The following is a 20253-nucleotide window of genomic DNA, read 5'->3' on the forward strand; positions in this document are numbered from 1 at the left end:
ACAAAATATCTGCAGCAAAGCGGTCATAAAGGGGTTGTATTTTTACGACATTTCCGACTAGTTAGGAAAAGGTCTTAGACATAAACTATATTTTAGTTGCAATAAGCAATTAACTTTCAATTATCACTATGGACGGCAGTCCATGTAGTGACGAAGCGCACCAGGAGAGTGTGCGAAGGCGACTACTATTATATAGCCGCAAAATTGAAAATCTGCTGTGATAGTCCGATCGTAATGAGTAATACACCAATCGAAAGGTATTGCAAAAACTTAAAGGATTGCATACCAAGACTTTAAGAAAATCAATTGGCTTGGGAGAGAGAGCGGTGAAAGTGAAAAAGTGCAAATTTCGAAATTTGGAGCTGTTGGGGCCGGTGGGGATAAATGCCCCCTCGCAATGTTTTAGTTGTATTCCTTTTGAAAATACCCGTCGAATGAGGGGTCATTTGTCAAAATCCGACTCTCCGTTCAAAAGTTATAGCCAAAATAAGATTTTCTTCTTCTTCCCAAAATGAAAATTTAATTCTGTTTGTCAGTTTGTCCACTTGTCCGCTTGTCCACTTGTCCACTTGTCCACTTGTCCAAAATATGTTTTTTAAGTTCTGAAAATTTGATATGACGTTAATCACATCGATATAAAAAACTTTTGTTCTACCACTTTTGGAAAAACTAGCTAGTTTAGCGGGAAAACAGCTATAAATAGCTAAAATTCGGAAAGCCGTAACTTCTATACTACTAAAGCTACAGACTTGTGCTGCATCTCGTTTGAAAGGTATTTTTAAATGCTATAAACGCCTTCTATATGCAACTTGTGTAAATGTAATAGTTAAAAAGATATGAACAAAAGAAAATTTGTTTAAACTTTTTTTTTAGCTTTTTTTTAATTTTCTCAAAAACGGCTCTAACGATTTTCCTTACAACTTTAAACTTTATAGCCCTTGAGATTCCTTAAATTTTGGTATATAACACATTACTGTAAAAAGTCACGTTTAAAAGTTATTTTTATACGAAAATAGCCACTTTTGCCAGCTCGAACAACTAAAGCTTCCTGAGTATTGAATTTTGTGTGAGGGTATCCGAACTGTATTTTAGGGTCATGGAATCAGTAAATTTGCACTTAAGAGTTCCATATAGGAATCTTTTGTTCTACGACTTTTGGAAAAAGCCGCTACTTTAGCGGGAAAAAAGCTAAAAATGGCTAAATTTCGTTAGTTTGTAAGTTCTACACTACTAAAGGTACAGACATGTGCCATACCTCGTTTAAAAGGTATTTTGAAATACTTTTTAACTTAATTTGTTTAAATACAATGGCTTACAAATTATGATTGACCAATTTAAATTTAAATGTATATATTAGCTCCTATGAGAGCAAATGTAAACAAACAAAAACTTCTGATATCAAATAAAAACACCTCTTAACGAGGTAAAAAACTAGTGACGATCGCACCTTCAACATACAAAAGTTCTGATATCAACATTTGTGACGAAAAATTATTACACTCGTTATTAAATAGACTTTCTAATATTTTCTCATTCGGCACGCTGCAATAGAAAATGCCTGTGAAGGGAAAAAGGCTGGAATAGTTTGCTAGGGCGGGCCGAATGAGAAAATATTAGAAAGTCTATTTAATGACGAGTGTAATAATTTTTCGTCACAAATGTTGATATCAGAACTTTTGTATGTTGAAGGTGCGATCGTCACTAGTTTTTTACCGCGTTAAGAGGTGTTTTTATTTGATAGATTTTTAGAGATAAAAAAGGAATTATTATAGCTTTTAGATTTACTCAAAACCACTTAAAATCATATTATGTTTTTACTTTTAAAAATTTTAGTAGGATTTTTAAACTATCTTTCTTTTTCCTATTTTTAGGCCATTACATTGGCCAAAACTTGCGAGGCCACCACCGAGATGCGGGAATGCCGCTCACCCAAGGATTGGTCCCTTCTGGCGCTCCAAAACACACGAACTGGAAAATCGCACTACCTGGTCATCTGCCGCTGTCCCGATCACTTCAAGATGGGTAAGTTAGAGCCACTGAATAACTATTTATACCCGTTACTCGTAGAGTAAAAGGGTATATTAGATTCGTGCAAAAGTATGTAACAGCTAGAAGGAAGCGTTTCCGACCCCATAAAGTATATATATTCTTGATCAGGGACACTAGCCGAGTCGATCTAGCCATGTCCGTCTGTCCGTCTGTCTGTCCGTCTGTCCGTCTGTCTGTCTGTATGAACGCTGAGATCTCGGAAACTACAAAAGCTAGAAGGTTGAGATTTCCCACACATATTCTTTGGCTTCCTACGCAGCGCAAGTTTATTTTAGCCGAGCGCCACGCCCCCTCTAACGCCCACAATCGCCCACTAACGATTTTAAAATGGGTCCTGCGCCCACATCTTTAAAGATTTCCGAGAAGTATAAATGCAATTTTGTTGTGTATATTTATACCTATCGAAATGTAGAAGACATTTTTCAAATCGGACCATTCATTAAAAAGTTATACGCATTCAAAATATCTACATATATCTATCTCCCTCGCACTCCCTTTAGCTGAGTTACGATTATTAGTCGGGACACCAACCCGCGTTCGCACTTCCTTTAGCTGAGTGACGGGTATTAGATAGTCGGGACACCAACCCGACTATAGCGTTCTCTCTTGTTTTAAATTGGATCTAAGAACTAAGATTTAAATTTAAGTGATACAACTATATATAATCATTAAAAATATATCAAAAACAAAAAAAACCGGATACAAATTATCATTACTATCATTTACCTCAAGTCAATCTCAAATTAAATAAATATACTAATAATAATCGGATAATCAAATAATTATTATGGTTATTTTAAAGCATCTTGTATAGCTTTGACATAATTTAAATTTAAAATATTTAAAACAAAATAATTTTGATTTTTCTAAAAAAAAAGCATGGCCATGTAAATTTCAGGTCATGCATAACCTGTATCGTTTTTTCATGAAATACCCTTTTCAACCATGTCAAATTTACCTGATCTTAAATAATGTAAAATCGATCTACTTTTCATATCGATTAACATTAATTATCGTAAAAAAGAATTTTCAAATATCAATACAAAAAGATAAAATTATGTTGCTACACTCTGACCATATATTTTATCAGTGCATCATCAAAGCCCAGTTTTCATTGAATTATTTCTAATTTTTCAGAGGGACCCATGGCCCATGACCAGCCCACCTATGCCAGTGTGCCCGGCATTCGAGTGTTCGGCATGATGTGTGTGAAGCCGGGCTACTCGGTGAGGAAGCCCAGCAACCAGCCGCCCAAGAGGTACCAACTGCAGAAGCCCTTCTATCGCCCCTCCGTGGGAACCACTTTGGGCGGTGGTGGAGGTGTCGGCGGTGGTCAGAAGGATAGCTACGGCAGACCGATCTATGGCGGTGGCAGCTCCTCGGGCAGCTCGGCCATCAGTTCGAACTACCAGCCGCAGGATCAGAGCTTCCAGAGCGGCGGCAGCAGCTCGTATCAGTACCTCAACCGACCGGAGAGCAGTGGAAACAGTCACAGCTCCGCCAACTTCCGACCGGATCAGTTCTCGATCAACAATTTCCCGGGCAGCAACTATGGACGCAACAACGAGAGGCGTGGCGATTTGCCGCCCATCGAGGCTATTTCGAGTGGATCGGGAACCGGGGGAACCGAGGAGCAGCCGGGCAGCAGTACTCCGGCGGTTGAGGAGGAGGCGGCGGCCAGGACAACTCTGCAGGCGGAACAGGAAGCGGCGGCGGCGGAACCGGTGGCTCCAGTTGCGGCGGAGCTGACCACCACGGCGGCGGAGGAGGATGGGGCTACCGAGAGCCGTGCCCGGCGATCCCTGGCCGAAACGGACGACTACGAGCCGGAATTCCCGTGGGATCGCGTCCTCGAGTTCCAGCAGAGCATCATTTGGGACTGAGTTCCGGTTCCGGGAAAATCCTACCTACCAACCAATCCTAGTAGATACAATTTCAATAGCACAAGGCGACTATATATGAAATGTGCAAGAAAACAACTGTGACTGAAGGTATAACGATGAGCACGGAACGGAAGAGAATGGCTTCGAGAAAGCATTAAGTTCACGTCACGTAACGTCTAGCGTAGCGTAACGTAATTAGCTAAGCTTTTCTTAATTTAAAATTTACAAGTTTTTAGGCATTTCCCTTGGCATTTCTTCCCAGTGTACCTCCTTCTCCTAACTTATATATTTATACATACATGTATTTATTTACAAAACAATTTACGAATTAATTAAACAATTACACGTGCCCGGGCGCGATCGCACTAATTGTTTAATTAATTTGTTTTGCATTTAAGCGTAAACAAGGCCTCAACTTTTTAAAATAATATTTAAAGATTTAAACGAATAGTTTAGGTGCAAAAGCTGGAAACTATTTTAAAAGGAAACACACACGTAAACGAAAAAGAGAATAATTAAATACAAAAAACCAACACCGAAATTATTTAACCTAAATTTAGTTGCTTATTTATGTTTAGACCTAAGCTGCATTTACTAGTAGTTAAATAAAATACTATTTTAAAAATATTTTTGGAACCACTTATTATTTTGGAGGTTGGGTCAAGAAAAATCGTAAAATGTAAGTACAACCTACAGCCCTATTAAATTTTGGAAGGGAATTTTACGGAAAATTATAAATAAATATTACAAAGTATTATAAGGTTCGGAATAAGCTTTTTGAAAATTTATCCGAATATCATCCAAAATGTATTAACAGATTAGAAATATTAAACTCAAGCAACTCAAGAACTCATTTGAAATTGTTGAAAAAAATTGTTAGACCTTTCAGAAAATATTTTTCAAATAAATCATATTTTTTATATACCTACATATTTAAATTCAAGCCACTCACCTAACATTTCTGCATTGACCACAATACTGCAGCTATACATGGGCGTGACTAATCTTTGAGCCTGATTCTGGAAGGCCTGTCGACAAACCTCCTTGGCAGCAGTCAAAACCTGACCTGGAAATTGGCAGTTAATAATATTTTTGATAGGATAATATAATCAACCTACCCGAAAAGGGACCACGTGAGTTCAAGTCCTCTCCCTCCGTTTGAATGGACCACTCGAGAACCGCAAAACAAACGCCTTGCATGGGCTCCTCGCACAAAGGACCCGCCACGGAGGTCAGTTGGAATCCATTCACCAGAGAGCTATTGAAATCCTTGCGCGGATCTGACTTGGAACGAACATCTGTATCGGATTTGGCATGACTTGACCAGAAGTCGGGCTGCTCGTAATCGCTAAGGTTGAGCAGAATGTTGGTGCCGCAATTGCGGGGACCCAATGCCCAGATTCGATTGACCAGCTCTTCGGTGGATAGGTTACTCAGTCCAAACAGCTGCAGATCCTGCAGAGCGGCAATCAGTTTTACTTTTAAGCTGGCCAGCAGGGTGGTCCACTTTTCCGAGAGCACTTGATTCCGCGGAATGGCAGCCAGTTCCTAGGGAATAAATAAATTAGTTAATTAAATATATCATTTTACATCAAAATACCCGTCACTCAGCTAAAGGGAGTGCGAGGGAGATGGATATATAAAATGTTGATTGCGCATAACTTTTTAATAAATGGTCCGATTTGAAAAATGTCTTCTACTTTTCGATAAATATAAATATACACAACAAAACTGCATTTCTCGGGAATCTTTAAAGGTGTGGGCGCCAGACACATTTTAAAATCATTAGTAGGCGATTGTGGGCGTTAGAGGGGGCGTGGCGATCAGCTGAAATAAACTTGCGCTGCGTAGGAAGCCCAAGAATATGTGTGAGAAATCTCAAACTTCTAGCTTTTGTAGTTTCCGAGATCTTAGCGTTTTCAGACAGACATACGGGTACAACTATTTATTACCTTGAAGAATTCCGAATGCTTCTCAAGCAATTCCACAGCTTCTGCCGGCAGGGGCACCGCAATGACCTTCAGGGTGCCCAACTTGTTGAGCGTCTGCTGGATGGCAATCTTCTTGCTCACATCCTTGTCCTCCGCCGTCTTGACAATAGCCTCGTTCACCATGTCCACCGTGGCAGCGGGCACAATGGTTTCCCTAAACGAAACAATCGGCTTGGAAACGTTCACCTTGATCTTCGCGTAGCTCTGCTCCAAATCGTGGACACACTTTTCCACATGCACCTCGCCCAAGGTGGTGATCACATGCTCGCCCGTCGAAGCCACCGAAACCTGGACACAGGCATCCGCTTGATTTAGCAGCTTCAATCCCTTGACCAATTTGGGCATATCCTGCGGCTGAACGGGTTCGATGGCCACGCGGAGAATCGGAGTGGCCATGATGCTTAGTTCGCTGAAGGAGGTGCAGTCCAGGCTGCTGCTCAAGGTGGCGGTTTTAAGGATATGCGATTCCAGGCCACCGATTCCCACGATATTTCCCGCAGGCACTTCATCCAGCAGCTGCAGTTCGCCGCCCATGAACATGTAAAGATCTCCGATGGTCACGCGACTGGCGTAGGGCGCTTGATCCTCCTGGCGATGCGTCGGCTGGCGAGGATCGTGCTTGGGCGAGAGATTAAACAGCTGCATGCCGCGCTTCAAAGTGCCGCTAAAAACTCGGGCAAAGGCTATGAAAACGAATTCCGCTTCCTCTGGTGAGAATTCTTCTGTTTTAGGCACCTCCACCTGGGTGCTCAGCTGCTCCACGCCCTGGCTGAGCTTCTCCAGCTCCGTCTGCTCGCTCTGCAGCTTCCTCTCCTCGATCCGCCGACGCACATCATCCCTGCGCTGCTGCACCTCCTCTTCCGTCAGCCTTTTCGGTCGATTCTGTGGCAAATGCGATATGTGCACTGGCGTCATTTTGGACACAAAGGCAATGACATTCGAACTATCCGCATCGCAACTGATGAAGCTCTCCTTAAGCTGAAGGGTTTCCTTGGGCAGCGAACTCAAATCCACATTTGCTGGATAGAGCAAACGCTGCGCCCTCTCCTCGCTGATTTTGTGCGGCGGCGGCACATGCTCGACTACCATGTGCAGGACACTCCTGTCGATGGGTAGCCATTGCCCCAGAACAGCCTTGATCTGCAGCTTGGGATCGGTGAGACGCAGATCCCGGGCGGCCAGTTTAAGACCCAGTTTTTCGGCTATTCCAGGGAGCTTATCCTTATCCTTTCTAATAGCTATGATGTCGTACAGGCTCCAAATGTTCTCCAGCACGAACTGGACAAACATCGGCTTCTTGGCCTTCTCCTGGGCACCCGGCAAGGCTTCCTTCTTCTTTGAATTATAATAGTAGTCGCCCCAGAGGACCTGCTCCAAATCCCTGCGCTTCATCTCCAAACGCTTGGCGTACATGGCGGCAAAGTCGCGAACGGAGAAGGCCCAGCCATCGTAGGCGGAGCAGAAGATGACGTTGCCCGAGGCGGGAGAGAAATACAGCTCCGAGTCGTCCACTTCCTCCAGCGCCGACTCGTAGTTGTCTTTCTTGGTGATATCCTCCCTAGCTAAGATATCAGAGGCAAAAATGCTGCCCAAAACGGCATTGACTTGCTCCAGGACCTGGGTTAAATGGAAGTAGGCGTCGAGGGGTTCCATCTGCTTCTCGAGGATCAGGCGATCCAGTTTGTTGAGCACCAAGACGGGTTTCAGTTGCTCCTCGTAGATTTGCTTCAGGCAGGCTCGCGTTTGGGGACCCACGCCCTCCACCACATCCACCACGACAATGGCGCCGTCACACAGACGCACCGCCGTGGAAACCTCGCTGGAGAAGTCCACGTGACCCGGGGAATCGATGAGATTGATGAGATAGTCCGGATTACCGGCCATTTCCTCCGCCTCCTGGTAGTACAAAGAGATGCTGCTGCTCTTCATCGTGATGCCGCGCTCCTGTTCATCCGCCCGGTTGTCCAGGTAGCGCAGCTTGCCCGCCATCCGCTGCGAAATGATGCCATTGCTGGCCACCAGTGCGTCCGCCAGCGTCGTCTTTCCATGGTCCACATGCGCCAAAATGCAGATGTTGCGCACCTGTTGACGACGGCGCTGCAGCTGGACCAGATCGCTGCCCTCAACCACGGGCATCGTTAGTTCTCTACGTTCCTTCCGATTGGCAGTGCTTTATAAATTTCAACTGGGAATTTCGCCAATTGGTCAAATCGTATTTATAAACAAACCGCACGCGGCAATTTCGCAATTAGGGTGACCAGCCGCAGAAACTTTCAAATTAACAGGTGGCTAACAGAGCATATGTTAGGGCACTGTTAAGTGTGCTGGCAGTCTAGCTTTTTTATCGACAAATTGAGCTGCTATTTTAGAAAAGAATTTGTTTAAAAAAATCAATGAACTTATAGTGCTTTTGCCGAAAAAAATATAAAGTTATTTGAAATTTGCAATCACTTTGTAACGAGATAAATTATCAAATATACCAAATACCAAATTTCCCCCCAAAATCGTCACAGAAACCGTTTGAGTAAATTAAGTAGGTACACAATTTAAAACCAACCGAATTGTAGGTCTTGAAGAAAATGTTCCTAAAATCAGAGCAAATATGACACCTACGGTTTTGATGGGTTGTTTTCCAAACCAACCGTACCCAAATCCGTCGCCGGTTTCTGTGACACTCCTGATACATAAATTAAGATAATAAATAAATGGCCCATAGTTTTAGCTTTTACATTTTTACATTTAACATTTAGTACGACAGCACTGCTGTTAAGTAGCGCTGTTAGCTGCCACTGTTAAGTCCAAAACAGCTGATCACCACGCATGCATTTCAGCTCTTCCTCTTTCCCCGCAACAATTTCGTGATTTCGCACGCGAAAGTCTCATAAAAATTGCTGAAAAATGGTCGGAATAACGCCCGCAGAGAAGAAAACGCTGATAACGCGCAATCTGCAAGAGACGCTGGGCGATGACAAGCTCACCAAGATCCTGGCCGAGCGGGATCTGAAGATCTACTGGGGAACGGCGACGACGGGCAAGCCACATGTCGCCTACTTTGTGCCCATGTCGAAGATTGCCGACTTTTTGAAGGCGGGATGCGAGGTGACCATTCTGTTCGCCGATCTGCATGCCTATCTGGACAACATGAAGGCACCGTGGTCCCTCCTGGAGCTGCGCACCCAGTACTACGAGCAGGTGATCAAGGCCATGTTGAGTTCCATTGGCGTTCCGCTGGAGAAGCTGAAGTTTGTCAAGGGCAGCGACTATCAGTTGTCCAAGGAGTACACCCTGGATGTCTACAAACTGAGCTCGGTGGTCACGCAGCACGATGCCAAGAAGGCGGGCGCCGAGGTGGTCAAACAGGTGGAGTATCCACTGCTCTCCGGGTTGCTCTATCCCGGTCTGCAGGCTCTGGACGAGGAGTACCTCAAGGTGGACGCCCAGTTCGGTGGCGTCGATCAGCGCAAGATCTTCACCTTCTCGGAGAAGTACCTGCCGCAGTTGGGCTACGAGAAGCGCATCCACTTCATGAATCCCATGGGTGAGTCTTTAAATTTGCTATAGAAAATAGTGAGCTGCATAAATGGATTCAATGAATTTTCTAAATTTTTTGTTTTATATGAATGAATTAATTCGAATTTATTTATTTATTTATTTCTTATTTCCTGGTGGTACAAGGATTTCCTTATAATTTAATGCACAATATTAAGATTTATGCAAATACATATATGTAGGTCCTTACTTATATTAGAGTTTTACACTTAAATCTAACATTTAATAAAATTAACAATTAAAATTGAGAGTTTAAATAATTGTTGAGGTTAATAGAATTTTGAGTTTAATAGAATTGAATGAATTTGAATGTTGAGTTTAATAGAATTGAATAAATGAATGGCATGAATTCCAAAATAATTCAAATGACAGTTTCTTTTGAAGAAGAAAGGGACATAATTTTGTGTTTAAATCTGCCTGAATTTTATTTAATAAGCAGTTAACATTGATTTGTTAAAAATGTTCCACTTTTTAATCTCAAAAAGAAAGCACAAAAAAAAATTTGGCAAATTCGAAAAATTCATAAAAATTATTCATTCACTCATTCAATTCGAAATGAATTAGAAAAACTTTCAATTTATTTCACATAGAATTGAATTAAACAAATCAGAAATTTCTTGGCATACTATGATAAAAGAGGGCTCTAATAGAAAACTATCAATTAATAGCTTCATTTATTTTTTAGTTCCTGGTCTGGCTGGCGGCAAGATGTCCTCGTCCGAGGAGGACTCCAAGATCGATCTGCTGGACTCGCCGGCCAACGTGAAGAAGAAGCTGAAGAAGGCCTTCTGTGAGCCCGGAAATATCGCCGACAACGGCCTGCTGTCCTTCGTCAAACACGTCCTCTTCTCGCTTTTTAAAGAGGGCGAGGGGTTCGAGGTCAACCGCGCGGCGGAGCACGGTGGCGATGCTACCTTCCTGAAGTACGAGGATCTGGAGAAGTACTATGCGGAGGACAAACTGCATCCGGGTGATCTGAAGGCCACCGTGGAGAAGTACATCAATCGACTGCTGGATCCCATTCGCAAGGCCTTCGAGAAGCCAGAACTGCAGTGAGTAATTATTAGATGATTTCTACTAGGAGCAATAATACATTTGTTTATTTTCTTTTAGAAAACTGAGTGCTGCTGCCTATCCGCCACCGGCTAAAGTAAAAGCTGGCGCTGCTCCGGCTGCTGGAGCAGATGAAGATGCCCCCCATCGTCTGGATATTCGCGTGGGCAAGGTTGTGGAGGTGGCCCGTCACCCAGATGCCGATACCCTGTATGTGCTGAAGATTGACCTGGCTGAGGAGCAGCCCAGAACGATTATCAGTGGCCTGGTGAAGTTTGTCACCCAGGAGGAGCTGGAGCAGCGACTGGTCGCCGTGCTGTGCAACCTAAAGCCCTCCAAGATGCGCGGCATTCTGTCCGAGGGCATGGTTTTGTGCACCTCAAAGTGGGTTTTTATTTATGAGCTTCTTGTTAACTATTTGAATGTATTTATGAACAATATTTTTTAGCGCTGATCACACGGTTGTGGAGCCTATTGTGCTGCCAGCGACTGCTACTCCTGGCAGCCGCCTCTCCTTCGAGGGATTCAGTGGAACGCCCGACGAGCAGCTCAATCCCAAGAAGAAGGTGTGGGAGAAGCTCTCCGCGGACTTTAAGACCAACAGCGATGGACTGGCCGTGTGGAAGGACAACTTCCTGCTGACCCCCGAGGGCGAGAAGCTGTCCAGCAAGCTGGCCAACTGCTCTATCAAATAGAACTTCGAGTGCCAGCCTACCTGAGCCGTGTAATACTTACAACTAAGCCGAATGTTCACAAAAAGAAACCGCTGCTAATTTATTGATTCCCTTGTAATAAAAATGCATTTTGTTAAATAAAGAGCTCAAAAATAAATGTGTTTTCTAGATTTTATTTGTATTTAAAGGTTAAAATATTGAAAAGCATATTTCTGACAATTATTTAAAAAACATTTTTAATAATTAACTGAAGAATATTTGGAAAAGTTCATTAATTTTTTTATTGATCCTAGTTTATCCTTATATTTATAGGTTGAAATATTTAAAAACATATTTCTGACAATTACTAATAAGCATTTTAAATAATTAGCTGAAGAATATTTGAAAAAGTTCATTAATTTTGTATCTTGTAGGAGCGTTCAAAAATATATATGTTGTTTGGTTTATATTTATATTTAAAGGTGAAATCGTGAAAAACATATTTCTGGCAACTAGGTTACAGGCAAAATACAATTTTTATTAATTAACAGAACCGCCATTAATTTTTATCTTGTAGGTGCCTTCGTCACTAGTTATATTTTTACCTATCTCCATAAAAGACATCGCTGTTAAGTCTCTGTTAACTTTTACAGCGAGTTAACAGCCTTATTTTCGATCAGCTGTTTGATGTAAACAAAAGCCGGCTGAAGGAATTTATTTCTCCTAATCCTTTAAAGAAATGTTGAGAATAAACCGACGATTCCCGTTGCTGCAGTGCCTGCGCCACGCCCACAACCAGGTGCGCGTCCGCTTCGCCCCCAGTCCCACGGGTCACCTGCATTTGGGCGGACTTCGCACAGCTTTGTACAATTTCCTGTACGCCAGGCATTTGGGCGGAAAATTCCTGCTCCGAATCGAGGACACGGATCAGACGCGACTGGTGCCGGGTGCCAGCGAACGCCTGGTGGAGGATCTCCTCTGGGCGGGCATAGAAATCGACGAGGGACCCGGTTTCGGGGGTCAACTGGGGCCCTATGTGCAAAGTGAAAGGAAGCTGATTTACAGGTGAATAAATGGATGAATCCTGAAGGAGATTTCGATTATATGAATCTACTTTTCTTCCCAGTAAAGCTATAGATGAACTTCTCCAGAATGGCACCGCCTACCGGTGTTTTTGCACCGAACGCCGGCTGGATTTGTTGCGTAAGGAGGCGCTGAGAACGCGGCAAGTTCCGCGCTACGATAACAAGTGCCGGCATCTTACTGAAAAGGAAGTCGACTCGCTCCTGGTCAAGGGAACGCCCCACTGCATCCGATTCAAGCTGACGGATCACGAGGAACCACTGGAGGATCTCATTTACGGCCGGGTGCATCACAATGTCAGCGATACCGAAGGCGATCCGGTGGTCATGAAAAGCGATCAGTTTCCCACATATCACTTTGCCAACGTGGTGGACGACCACCTGATGGGCATCACCCATGTCCTGAGGGGCGTCGAGTGGCAGATATCCACCACCAAGCATTTGCTGCTCTACAAGTGGGTTTTGTTTTGATTTACCCTTGTTTTCTGATCTAAAAACTGTTTATTTCTTTAGAGCTTTTGGCTGGCAACCTCCTAAATTTGGTCACCTGCCGCTTCTCGTCAACGCAGATGGCACCAAGCTTAGCAAACGCCAAGGAGACATTGGTATCCAGAATTTCCGGGAGCGGGGATTCTTCCCTCAAGCTCTGGTTAACTATGTGGTTTCCGCGGGCGGAGGATTCGATCATAAAGCCAATGCCAAGCTGCAGTTGCTCAGCATGGAGGAACTCTACGAGAAGTTTCAGATAGAGCGGGTGAATTCGCATCCCAGTCGCCTGAATCCCGAGCTGCTGGAAGATTTCAATCGCCTGGAGTTGGCTCAGCGTTTGTTGGGTAAAGAAAGCCGCTTGAAATTGGTCAAGCAAGTCCAGGAGCTGGTGAAGAAGACCTATCCACAGCAGTGAGTTTTTAAGTGAATTAACCGAAAGAATAACTTTTAAACCCTGTAATATTTTAGCTCCAACTTGGATCTGGCTGAGGACCACATAGCGGATGTGCTGAATTGGTCTTCACAACGCTTAACTCTGCTCCAAGATTTGACCAGCAGCAAGTTGAGTTTCCTGTGGGTAAAGCCTTCGGATTTCCAACTGAAGGACCTCACAGCCCATCAATTAAATAACATGCTGAAGTTACTCAGATCCCTAGAAGACTTTCACAAAGATAAACTCAACACTGAGCTAAAGAACTTTGCTCAAAGAGAGAACATAAAATTCCCACAAATGATGAAAACACTAAGAGCAGCTTTAAGTGGTCTAAAAGAAGGTCCTGGCGTGGCGGAAATGATGGAGATCCTGGGCCAAACGGTCACCCTCGAACGACTCCAAGAAGCTCTACCAAAGGAAAAACTCCCCTTAAAACAAAACCAATAATTCGGTTAGGTTTTGTTGTATTTGTATATATATTACGAATAGATTAGTTTTTATATTGATAACTGTTGCAATTTGAGAATAAGATCAATGAGTAGACACCACAATAAGAGTCGAAATTAAGTATGATTAATCTTCATCAGTTTCGGAAACTATTTTCCTCTACGTTCCATTTTGGCATTCTCTTTTTGCTCCGGTAAGCACCATTCCTAGACAATAATACACTACTAATCGCTTAACTAAAGTCGCGATTGGTGAGGATAATGGGAGCAGCAAGGCTCCAGCCGTAGATGAAGACACCCAGCCAGCTGGAAACGATCTTGACCCACATGGAAGCCTCGTTGCCGTTGAAGAGCTCGATTTCCGAGTGGGGTCTAAAGGGATAAAAGGGGAAATGTATTATAATATAATCATTAGACCTCGGATTTTGCATATTTTTATAGGATAAAAATAGATCAATTCCGAAAACACCAAAGTTCGTTTCAATAAAAATATAGTTTAAAATGAATGGCATATTTTATTTTTTTGCATATTTGCATAAAATATGCAAAATATATGCATAAAATATGTAAAATATAAAATAAACTCAACTATTCAAGATTTAGCATTTCATAGCCAAGCTAATTTACCCGAAAAAAATTGTTTGTTCTTTTTCGTCATTTCTGAAATATTTAATTTTTGCCCTGCTCGTTTAAATTACTCGCCGTGTTTACTGAGGGTTCCTTAGAATACCAGAAAATATTTTGCATATTTTATGCATATATTTTATGCATATATTTTTTGCATATATTTTGCATATTTCCAATATGCATCCGAATTTATTACATTTGAAAAATATGACACCTACCTAGAAATTTTAATAAAAATCGGGCCAAAAATGGACAAACATGCAAAATCCGAGGTAATAATAATCTATTAATTCTAAAGGCTTTCCACTCACTTGTACCAGTTGGTCAGAGTCATCATCACGTACAGCGAGGCGCAGACGAAGACCACGTGGAACATGGACCAGGAATAGTCGACGCCCTCGGTCTCAGTGTCCGAGTTGGGCTTTCCATTGGCATCCGTGCCGGCCTCTGTGTCTGATAGAGCTTCTGTTAAAACTACATTAATCAGGGTGCAAAGAGGAATGCCAGGTGGCCATATTTTTCACACAGTTTTCAAGTACCAAGTAACCGAGTGGATTAGTTGGGTTAGTGGGGAAAAAATAAAAGAAAAAATAAAGCGGTAATAGCAAACAAGTGTTAATAACCAGTATTAGCTTGGGGTTTCTTTGTTTATACAGCGAGGAAAATGATAAATGCGTGATGGAAACTGTGGTCATGGCGGCGAATGCGGACGAAGCACAGGGAAATGGAACATAGAACACCTACCACGCTTCTCGCTATTATCTTGGGTGATCTTCGAGACCTCCACCGCCGAACTGATGCAATTGTACAGGATGCACAGGAGCCAAACAACCAGTCCAATGATATTGGTGGTGTCGAAAGTAACCCGAGTGGTGTGGGTGGGTGGAGCCACGGTGGTTGTAGAATTGCCGAATCCCTCCATCATGCCAAACATTCCAGGATTGCATTCTTTTTCTGAAGGGGGATTAAAGAAATTAGTAAGATATATATATTTTTATGTATTTTTTCTACCCGGATTGTTGGCCACTGCGGACCAGGTGAGATAAACCGTGTATAGGGTAACCAAGGAGCTCTGCAACAAGCCCGAATGGGGCAGACGCTCTTGGACAGCCGGCAAAACCGAAATGACGCTGATCACCAGGCAGAAGATGAGATTAATGGAGATAAAGAACTTGTTGATGCCGCAGCCGGTGCTCTAAAAACACAGATATCAATTAAAAGGGATTAAAAAGGCTTAGTAAAATCAACCCACAGTGGTAAAGTAGATATAGAGCATGGTAATTCCAGTCAGCGATAAGATATAGCCCACGAGAGTGACCCCGGCCAGGGCGTAATAGTAACCACGACTGTTTTCGGCGCTTTCTGAAAGGAGAAATTCCAAAATTAACCAGATAAATCATTAAAAAACCTGAGAAAATCATGACTCACCTATCCAGTTCTCCGCCAGCGAGTGAGCGAAATCCACAATGATGACCAGCTGAACGAGTATGAAGGCCAGGCCACCAATTAGACCCACCCACATCATGGCAGGGCCAAAGGATCCATCGGGTATGAAGATGGCTCCAATTGCAGCGCCAAAACAGATCAGGAATTTCAGGGGCCAAAAGTTGTTCTGGATGTGGGAACGCGGATCCCTCGAGCTCTTCACACCCAGCATAATCAAGGACATGAGGGCGAAAAAGCAGGCCATTCCAAAGCAGATTCTATAGACAGCCATATAACCAAGAGCATATTCACAGTCGACTTGCAGAGATCCTCCCGAAACGGCGCTCAGTGCCCCAGAACTGTACGACGAGGTGGAATTGATGCAGAAGGGCATCTTCTTCAGGGTGTCCTGGAGTCCGGGGGATAGGGCGATGGCGCCCAGAACAGTGCCCACCAGCAGGATGAAGGCGTACATGAAGCGCGACGAGGAGGCGTTGGTGCAACTGGGGCAGGCGGAGCAGCACATGCTGGCTGCAGTGCCTCCGCAGCACATGGCGCACTGGAAAGAAAGCAGAGTAGTGTTAAAAATATGGTATATGGATGGATTGATCATTCCTACATTAAATTCCTATTGGTAAAGACTAAGTTTAGCTTAGGGATTCCATATATATTCAACAATACAATCGAATTCTAAATAACTAAAATTCTAAATTCTAAATACTAAAATATAGTTAATAATAGTTTGTTTAAACATAATGAATCATATTAGAGTAGTGTTATTAAGATGGTATATGGGTGGATTTATCATTCCTACATTAAATTCATATTGGTAATATTTATATATTCAATATATATTCAATCGAATTCTATGTAAAAATATAAAAACAAACTAATAAATGGTTAATAAAAGTTTGTTTAATCACAATGAATCATATTGTCTTGAAAAATATCACTTGCAATCCCTATAAAAATGGAAATTATTAGATAGCTTAATTCGAAAATTATGGATACATGTTTTACAGGTTTGTAGAAATGTTCTATTAATCATCCTACGCAAAAACATAAAATCATAAATTTAAGAAAATAAGAAAGGAGCTCCCCCGCGATTGGGAAATTCCCAGAAACATATGGCTGCTCTTTATTGATTTGTAGCCAAGTAAAAATTTCGAATGGGGAAATACCCGGCTAAATGGTGGGTAATATGCAAACCATTTACTTACCTGAGCGGCCGAACAGAGGCCCAAAACGGCTCCCATTGTTGCAGAGATTTAAGTGGATTCTTACTCTCGACTTATTGCGTTTTTATTAAATTAAACAAATCTTTGTTTGTGAAAATATATCTATCGAATGGTTCGTCACTCTCGATATCCGATACCTTTCAATATGGATTGAACTATCGAATAAAGCGATTGTTCCCAGCTGTGGCTTATCGGCAGACCTGTGAGAAAAGGTAAACAATTTTAGCTGGATATAAACAATATTAAATCACAGGTAAGTTAATAAATTACAGCTTTGTATTAAATGTACAATATCATTTTTAAGGTTCCACACCAATGGAATCGCCTGTAAGCCTGCAGAATGCATTTATCAAGGAAGAAGTATCCGACAACGATTGTGAAGAATCCAGGAGAATTACGAGACAAGGAGAATTCCCAAAGAGACCCAGACGAATGCATAGTGAAGAACGAGCCACTTGAAGAAGACGAGTACGAGGAAGAACATTTTTTTGGCATTACAGAGGGCGACTTTGATCATTCCCATGACCAAGTGAAAATCGAGGAAACGGAAGATGAGTTCCTAGAAAGCAATGATGGGTCTGCTGATAATGAACTTGAGAGTCCGCTTAAATGCCCTCATTGTGGGAGGATCTGCAAAACAAAACACGGTCTTTCGCGACACTTGCTTTTCCACACGGAAGTGGAGCGTAAGTTCAAGTGTATCCACTGCCCAAAGTCGTTTTCAGAGGCTTGGACTCTTTCCGGACATATTCTCACCCACGAACGTCCGTTCCCGTGCTCCCAATGTCCACTATCTTTCGACGAAGACTCAAAACTTCAGGCACACCTGGAACATCACTTCAAGCAGTTCCAGTGTCCCCAGTGCTCACAAACATATAGAACAAAAGAAAGTCTTAAGGGACACTTGTTCCGAGTGCACTCAGTAGAACTGCCATTTAAGTGTTCCCACTGCCCAAGGACCTTTTGCATTCCTAGCCGACTAAAGGCACATCTCCGAACTCACACAGGGGAACGACCCTTCAAGTGCACCGAATGTGGGAAGACTTTTAAACGTCGTAACTGTTTAGAGGAACATCTAAGAGAGCATACCGGAGAACGGCCGTTCAAGTGTTCCCAGTGCTCACAGACATTTAGAAAAGCTCAAAGTCTTAGGCGACACCTAAAATCGCATAAAATATCCGACAAATAAATGAACAAATATCAATTACTTTTGAAAAAGTCTTCTAATAGACACAAAATATGAGGATAATTGGGCGGGTTGGTGATGGGTTTCCCATCAATATTTCCAAAGACTCAACGGCAAAACCTTACGGACCATCCTCAACGGATGTTTTTGTATTTGTTTGTGAAATTATCTATGGAATGGTTCGTCACTCTCGATATCCGATACATGTCGATATGTTTTAGCTATGGTTTATCGACAGACCTGTGAGAAAAGGTAAACAATGCAATTTTAGCTGCAATTTAGCCATTCTTTAATAAACTACAGTTTTGTATTAAATGTACATCATTTTTAGGTTCCAAACCAATGGACGCGCAAGTAAGCCTGCAGGATGCACCAAATGCATTTATAAAGGAAGAAGTATCGGACAACGACAGTGAAGAATCAAGAATTGAAGAAGGAGATGAAGATTTACGAGCCAAGGAGAATTACCAAAGAGACCCAGACGAATGCATAGTGAAGAACGAGCCACTTGAGGAAGACGAGTGCGAGGAAGAATATTTTAGTGATATTACAGAGGGCGACGTTGATCAGTCCCATGACGAAGTGAAAATCGAGTTAACAGAAGATGAGTTTCTGGAAAGTAATGATGGGTCAGCTAATAATGAAATTAAGAGTCCGCTTAAATGCACTCATTGTGGAAGGATCTGCAAAACAGAAGGGGGTCTTAAGTCACACTTGCATACCCACACGGAAGTGGAGCTTAAGTTCAAGTGTCCCCTCTGCCCAAGGTCGTTTGCAAAGGCTTCGAGTCTTTCCGGACATATGCTTATCCACAAACGACCTTTCCAGTGCTCCCAATGCTCACACTCTTTCGACGAGGACTCAAAACTTCAGGTACACCAGGAAAATCATTTCAAGCAGTTCCAGTGTTCCCAGTGCTCAAAGAAATATACATCCAAAACAGCTCTTAGGACGCACTTAATGCAAGTGCACTTAAAAGAACTGCCATTTAAGTGTTCCCAGTGCCCAAAGGCCTTTAGCCATCCTTGCAGACTTAAGTCACACCTTCAAATTCACACAGGGGAGCGACTCTTCAAGTGCGCCGAATGCGAGAAGACTTTTTTACGTCGCTACTGTTTGGAGGAACATCTAAGAGAGCATACCGGAGAACGACCCTTCAAGTGTTCCCAGTGCTCACAGACTTTTGTTCGATCTTACGACTTGAAGCTACACTTGGACGAGTGCGATATCAATGAGTCCCATGACAAAGCGAAAGTCGAGAGAACAGAAGGTAGTGATGACATTGAGTCACCCCATGGGTCTGCTGATAATGAAATTAAGAGTCCGTTTAAATGCACTCATTGTGGGAAGATCTGTAAAACAAAAGGGAGTTATAAGTACCACTTGCAATCCCACACGGAAGTGATGGGTAAGTTCAAGTGTAACCTCTGCCAAAAGTCGTTTACAAACGCTTTGAGTCTTTCCGGACATATACTTGTCCACAAACGAGCCTTCCAGTGCTCCCAATGTCCACAATATTTCGTCACGGACACACAACTTCAGGTACACCTGAAAACACACGTCCAGGGGTTCCAGTGTTCCCAGTGCCCAAAGACATATACTTCAAGATCAGGTCTTTGGACGCACTTAAAGGATGTGCACACAGAACTTCCATTTAAGTGTTCCCACTGCCCAAAGGCCTATAGCATTCCTTGCAGACTGAAGGCACATCTCCGAACTCACACAGTGGAGCGACTCTTCAAGTGCTCCGAATGCGAGAAGACTTTTAAACGTCGTAACTGTTTTGAGGAACATCTAAGAGAGCATTACGGAGAACGAGCGTTCAAGTGTTCCCAGTGCTCAAAGACTTATATCACAGCTGCAAGCCTTAGGCGACACCTAAAATCGCACAAAATATCCGACCAATAAATAACAATTACTTTTGAAAAAGTATCCAATATATTTGAACTGAAATAAAACTGAAAGTATAAAATATATTTGAGTTTAATGAGAATTGGGCGGGTTAGTGATGGGTTGCCCATCGATATTTCTGGAGACTCATTTTCAATTTCAAACGATTGAGCACGGTTTTACTACGCAACGTCGTTACGTTTTGATTGAACTTACGTTTCGAGACACCAAAAATAGATACCCAACCGATAATCGGCCG

The 20253-nt window shown here is 42.7% G+C and overlaps 6 protein-coding genes across 9 annotated transcripts in view; 4 read left to right on the forward strand and 2 right to left on the reverse strand.

The window, feature by feature from the left end:
• Positions 1 to 4559, forward strand: part of dsx-c73A (doublesex cognate 73A) — a 30340-nt gene extending 25781 nt beyond the window's left edge. The window contains exons 4-5 of the mRNA XM_044394456.2: positions 1872 to 2022; positions 3187 to 4559. Coding sequence (XP_044250391.2) covers positions 1872 to 2022; positions 3187 to 3932 — 897 coding nt within the window. The 3' untranslated portion in view covers positions 3933 to 4559. The remainder of the gene's footprint in view (positions 1 to 1871; positions 2023 to 3186) is intronic.
• The window catches only part of LOC108067186 (elongation factor-like GTPase 1), an 81749-nt gene extending 73574 nt beyond the window's left edge, over positions 1 to 8175 (reverse strand). For both annotated transcript variants that reach the window (XM_070215429.1, XM_070215430.1), the window contains exons 1-3: positions 5885 to 8175; positions 5051 to 5480; positions 4885 to 4998 (exon numbers count right to left, since the gene is read on the reverse strand). In XM_070215429.1, the coding sequence (XP_070071530.1) occupies positions 4885 to 4998; positions 5051 to 5480; positions 5885 to 8059 (2719 nt within the window). In that variant the 5' untranslated portion in view covers positions 8060 to 8175. The remainder of the gene's footprint in view (positions 1 to 4884; positions 4999 to 5050; positions 5481 to 5884) is intronic.
• Positions 8176 to 8743: 568 nt separating this feature from the next.
• On the forward strand, positions 8744 to 11356 carry TyrRS (Tyrosyl-tRNA synthetase). Its single transcript, XM_017156243.3, has 4 exons — positions 8744 to 9461; positions 10158 to 10524; positions 10586 to 10909; positions 10974 to 11356. Exons 1-4 carry the CDS (start codon positions 8822 to 8824, stop codon positions 11218 to 11220), a joined length of 1578 nt encoding a protein of 525 aa, XP_017011732.1. The 5' UTR covers positions 8744 to 8821; the 3' UTR covers positions 11221 to 11356.
• A 510-nt stretch (positions 11357 to 11866) lies between these two features.
• GluRS-m (putative glutamate--tRNA ligase, mitochondrial) lies at positions 11867 to 13759 on the forward strand. The gene is made up of 4 exons (XM_017156168.3): positions 11867 to 12243; positions 12305 to 12715; positions 12774 to 13160; positions 13218 to 13759. The coding sequence occupies exons 1-4, from the start codon at positions 11918 to 11920 to the stop codon at positions 13627 to 13629; spliced, it is 1536 nt and encodes a 511-aa protein (XP_017011657.2). The 5' UTR covers positions 11867 to 11917; the 3' UTR covers positions 13630 to 13759.
• On the reverse strand, positions 13630 to 17059 carry Serinc (serine incorporator TMS1). Of its 3 annotated transcripts, none has more exons than XM_017156171.3 (7): positions 16901 to 17059; positions 15684 to 16239; positions 15508 to 15617; positions 15267 to 15450; positions 15000 to 15209; positions 14567 to 14708; positions 13630 to 14000 (listed from the first exon to the last, which is right to left on the reverse strand). In XM_017156171.3, exons 1-7 carry the CDS (start codon positions 16934 to 16936, stop codon positions 13862 to 13864), a joined length of 1377 nt encoding a protein of 458 aa, XP_017011660.2. In that variant the 5' UTR covers positions 16937 to 17059; the 3' UTR covers positions 13630 to 13861. The 3 variants fall into 3 exon arrangements, with proteins under 3 accessions (XP_017011660.2, XP_017011659.2, XP_017011658.2); XM_017156170.3 differs by having other exon boundaries at positions 14567 to 14720; XM_017156169.3 differs by having other exon boundaries at positions 14567 to 14729.
• Positions 17060 to 18263: 1204 nt separating this feature from the next.
• On the forward strand, positions 18264 to 20040 carry LOC108067232 (oocyte zinc finger protein XlCOF6-like). Its single transcript, XM_017156166.3, has 2 exons — positions 18264 to 18356; positions 18436 to 20040. The coding sequence occupies exon 2, from the start codon at positions 18447 to 18449 to the stop codon at positions 20010 to 20012; it is 1566 nt and encodes a 521-aa protein (XP_017011655.3). The 5' UTR covers positions 18264 to 18356; positions 18436 to 18446; the 3' UTR covers positions 20013 to 20040.
• The last annotated feature ends 213 nt before the right edge of the window (positions 20041 to 20253 follow it).

This window comes from Drosophila takahashii, chromosome 3L, assembly GCF_030179915.1.
Source record: "Drosophila takahashii strain IR98-3 E-12201 chromosome 3L, DtakHiC1v2, whole genome shotgun sequence".
NCBI lineage: Eukaryota > Metazoa > Arthropoda > Insecta > Diptera > Drosophilidae > Drosophila > Drosophila takahashii.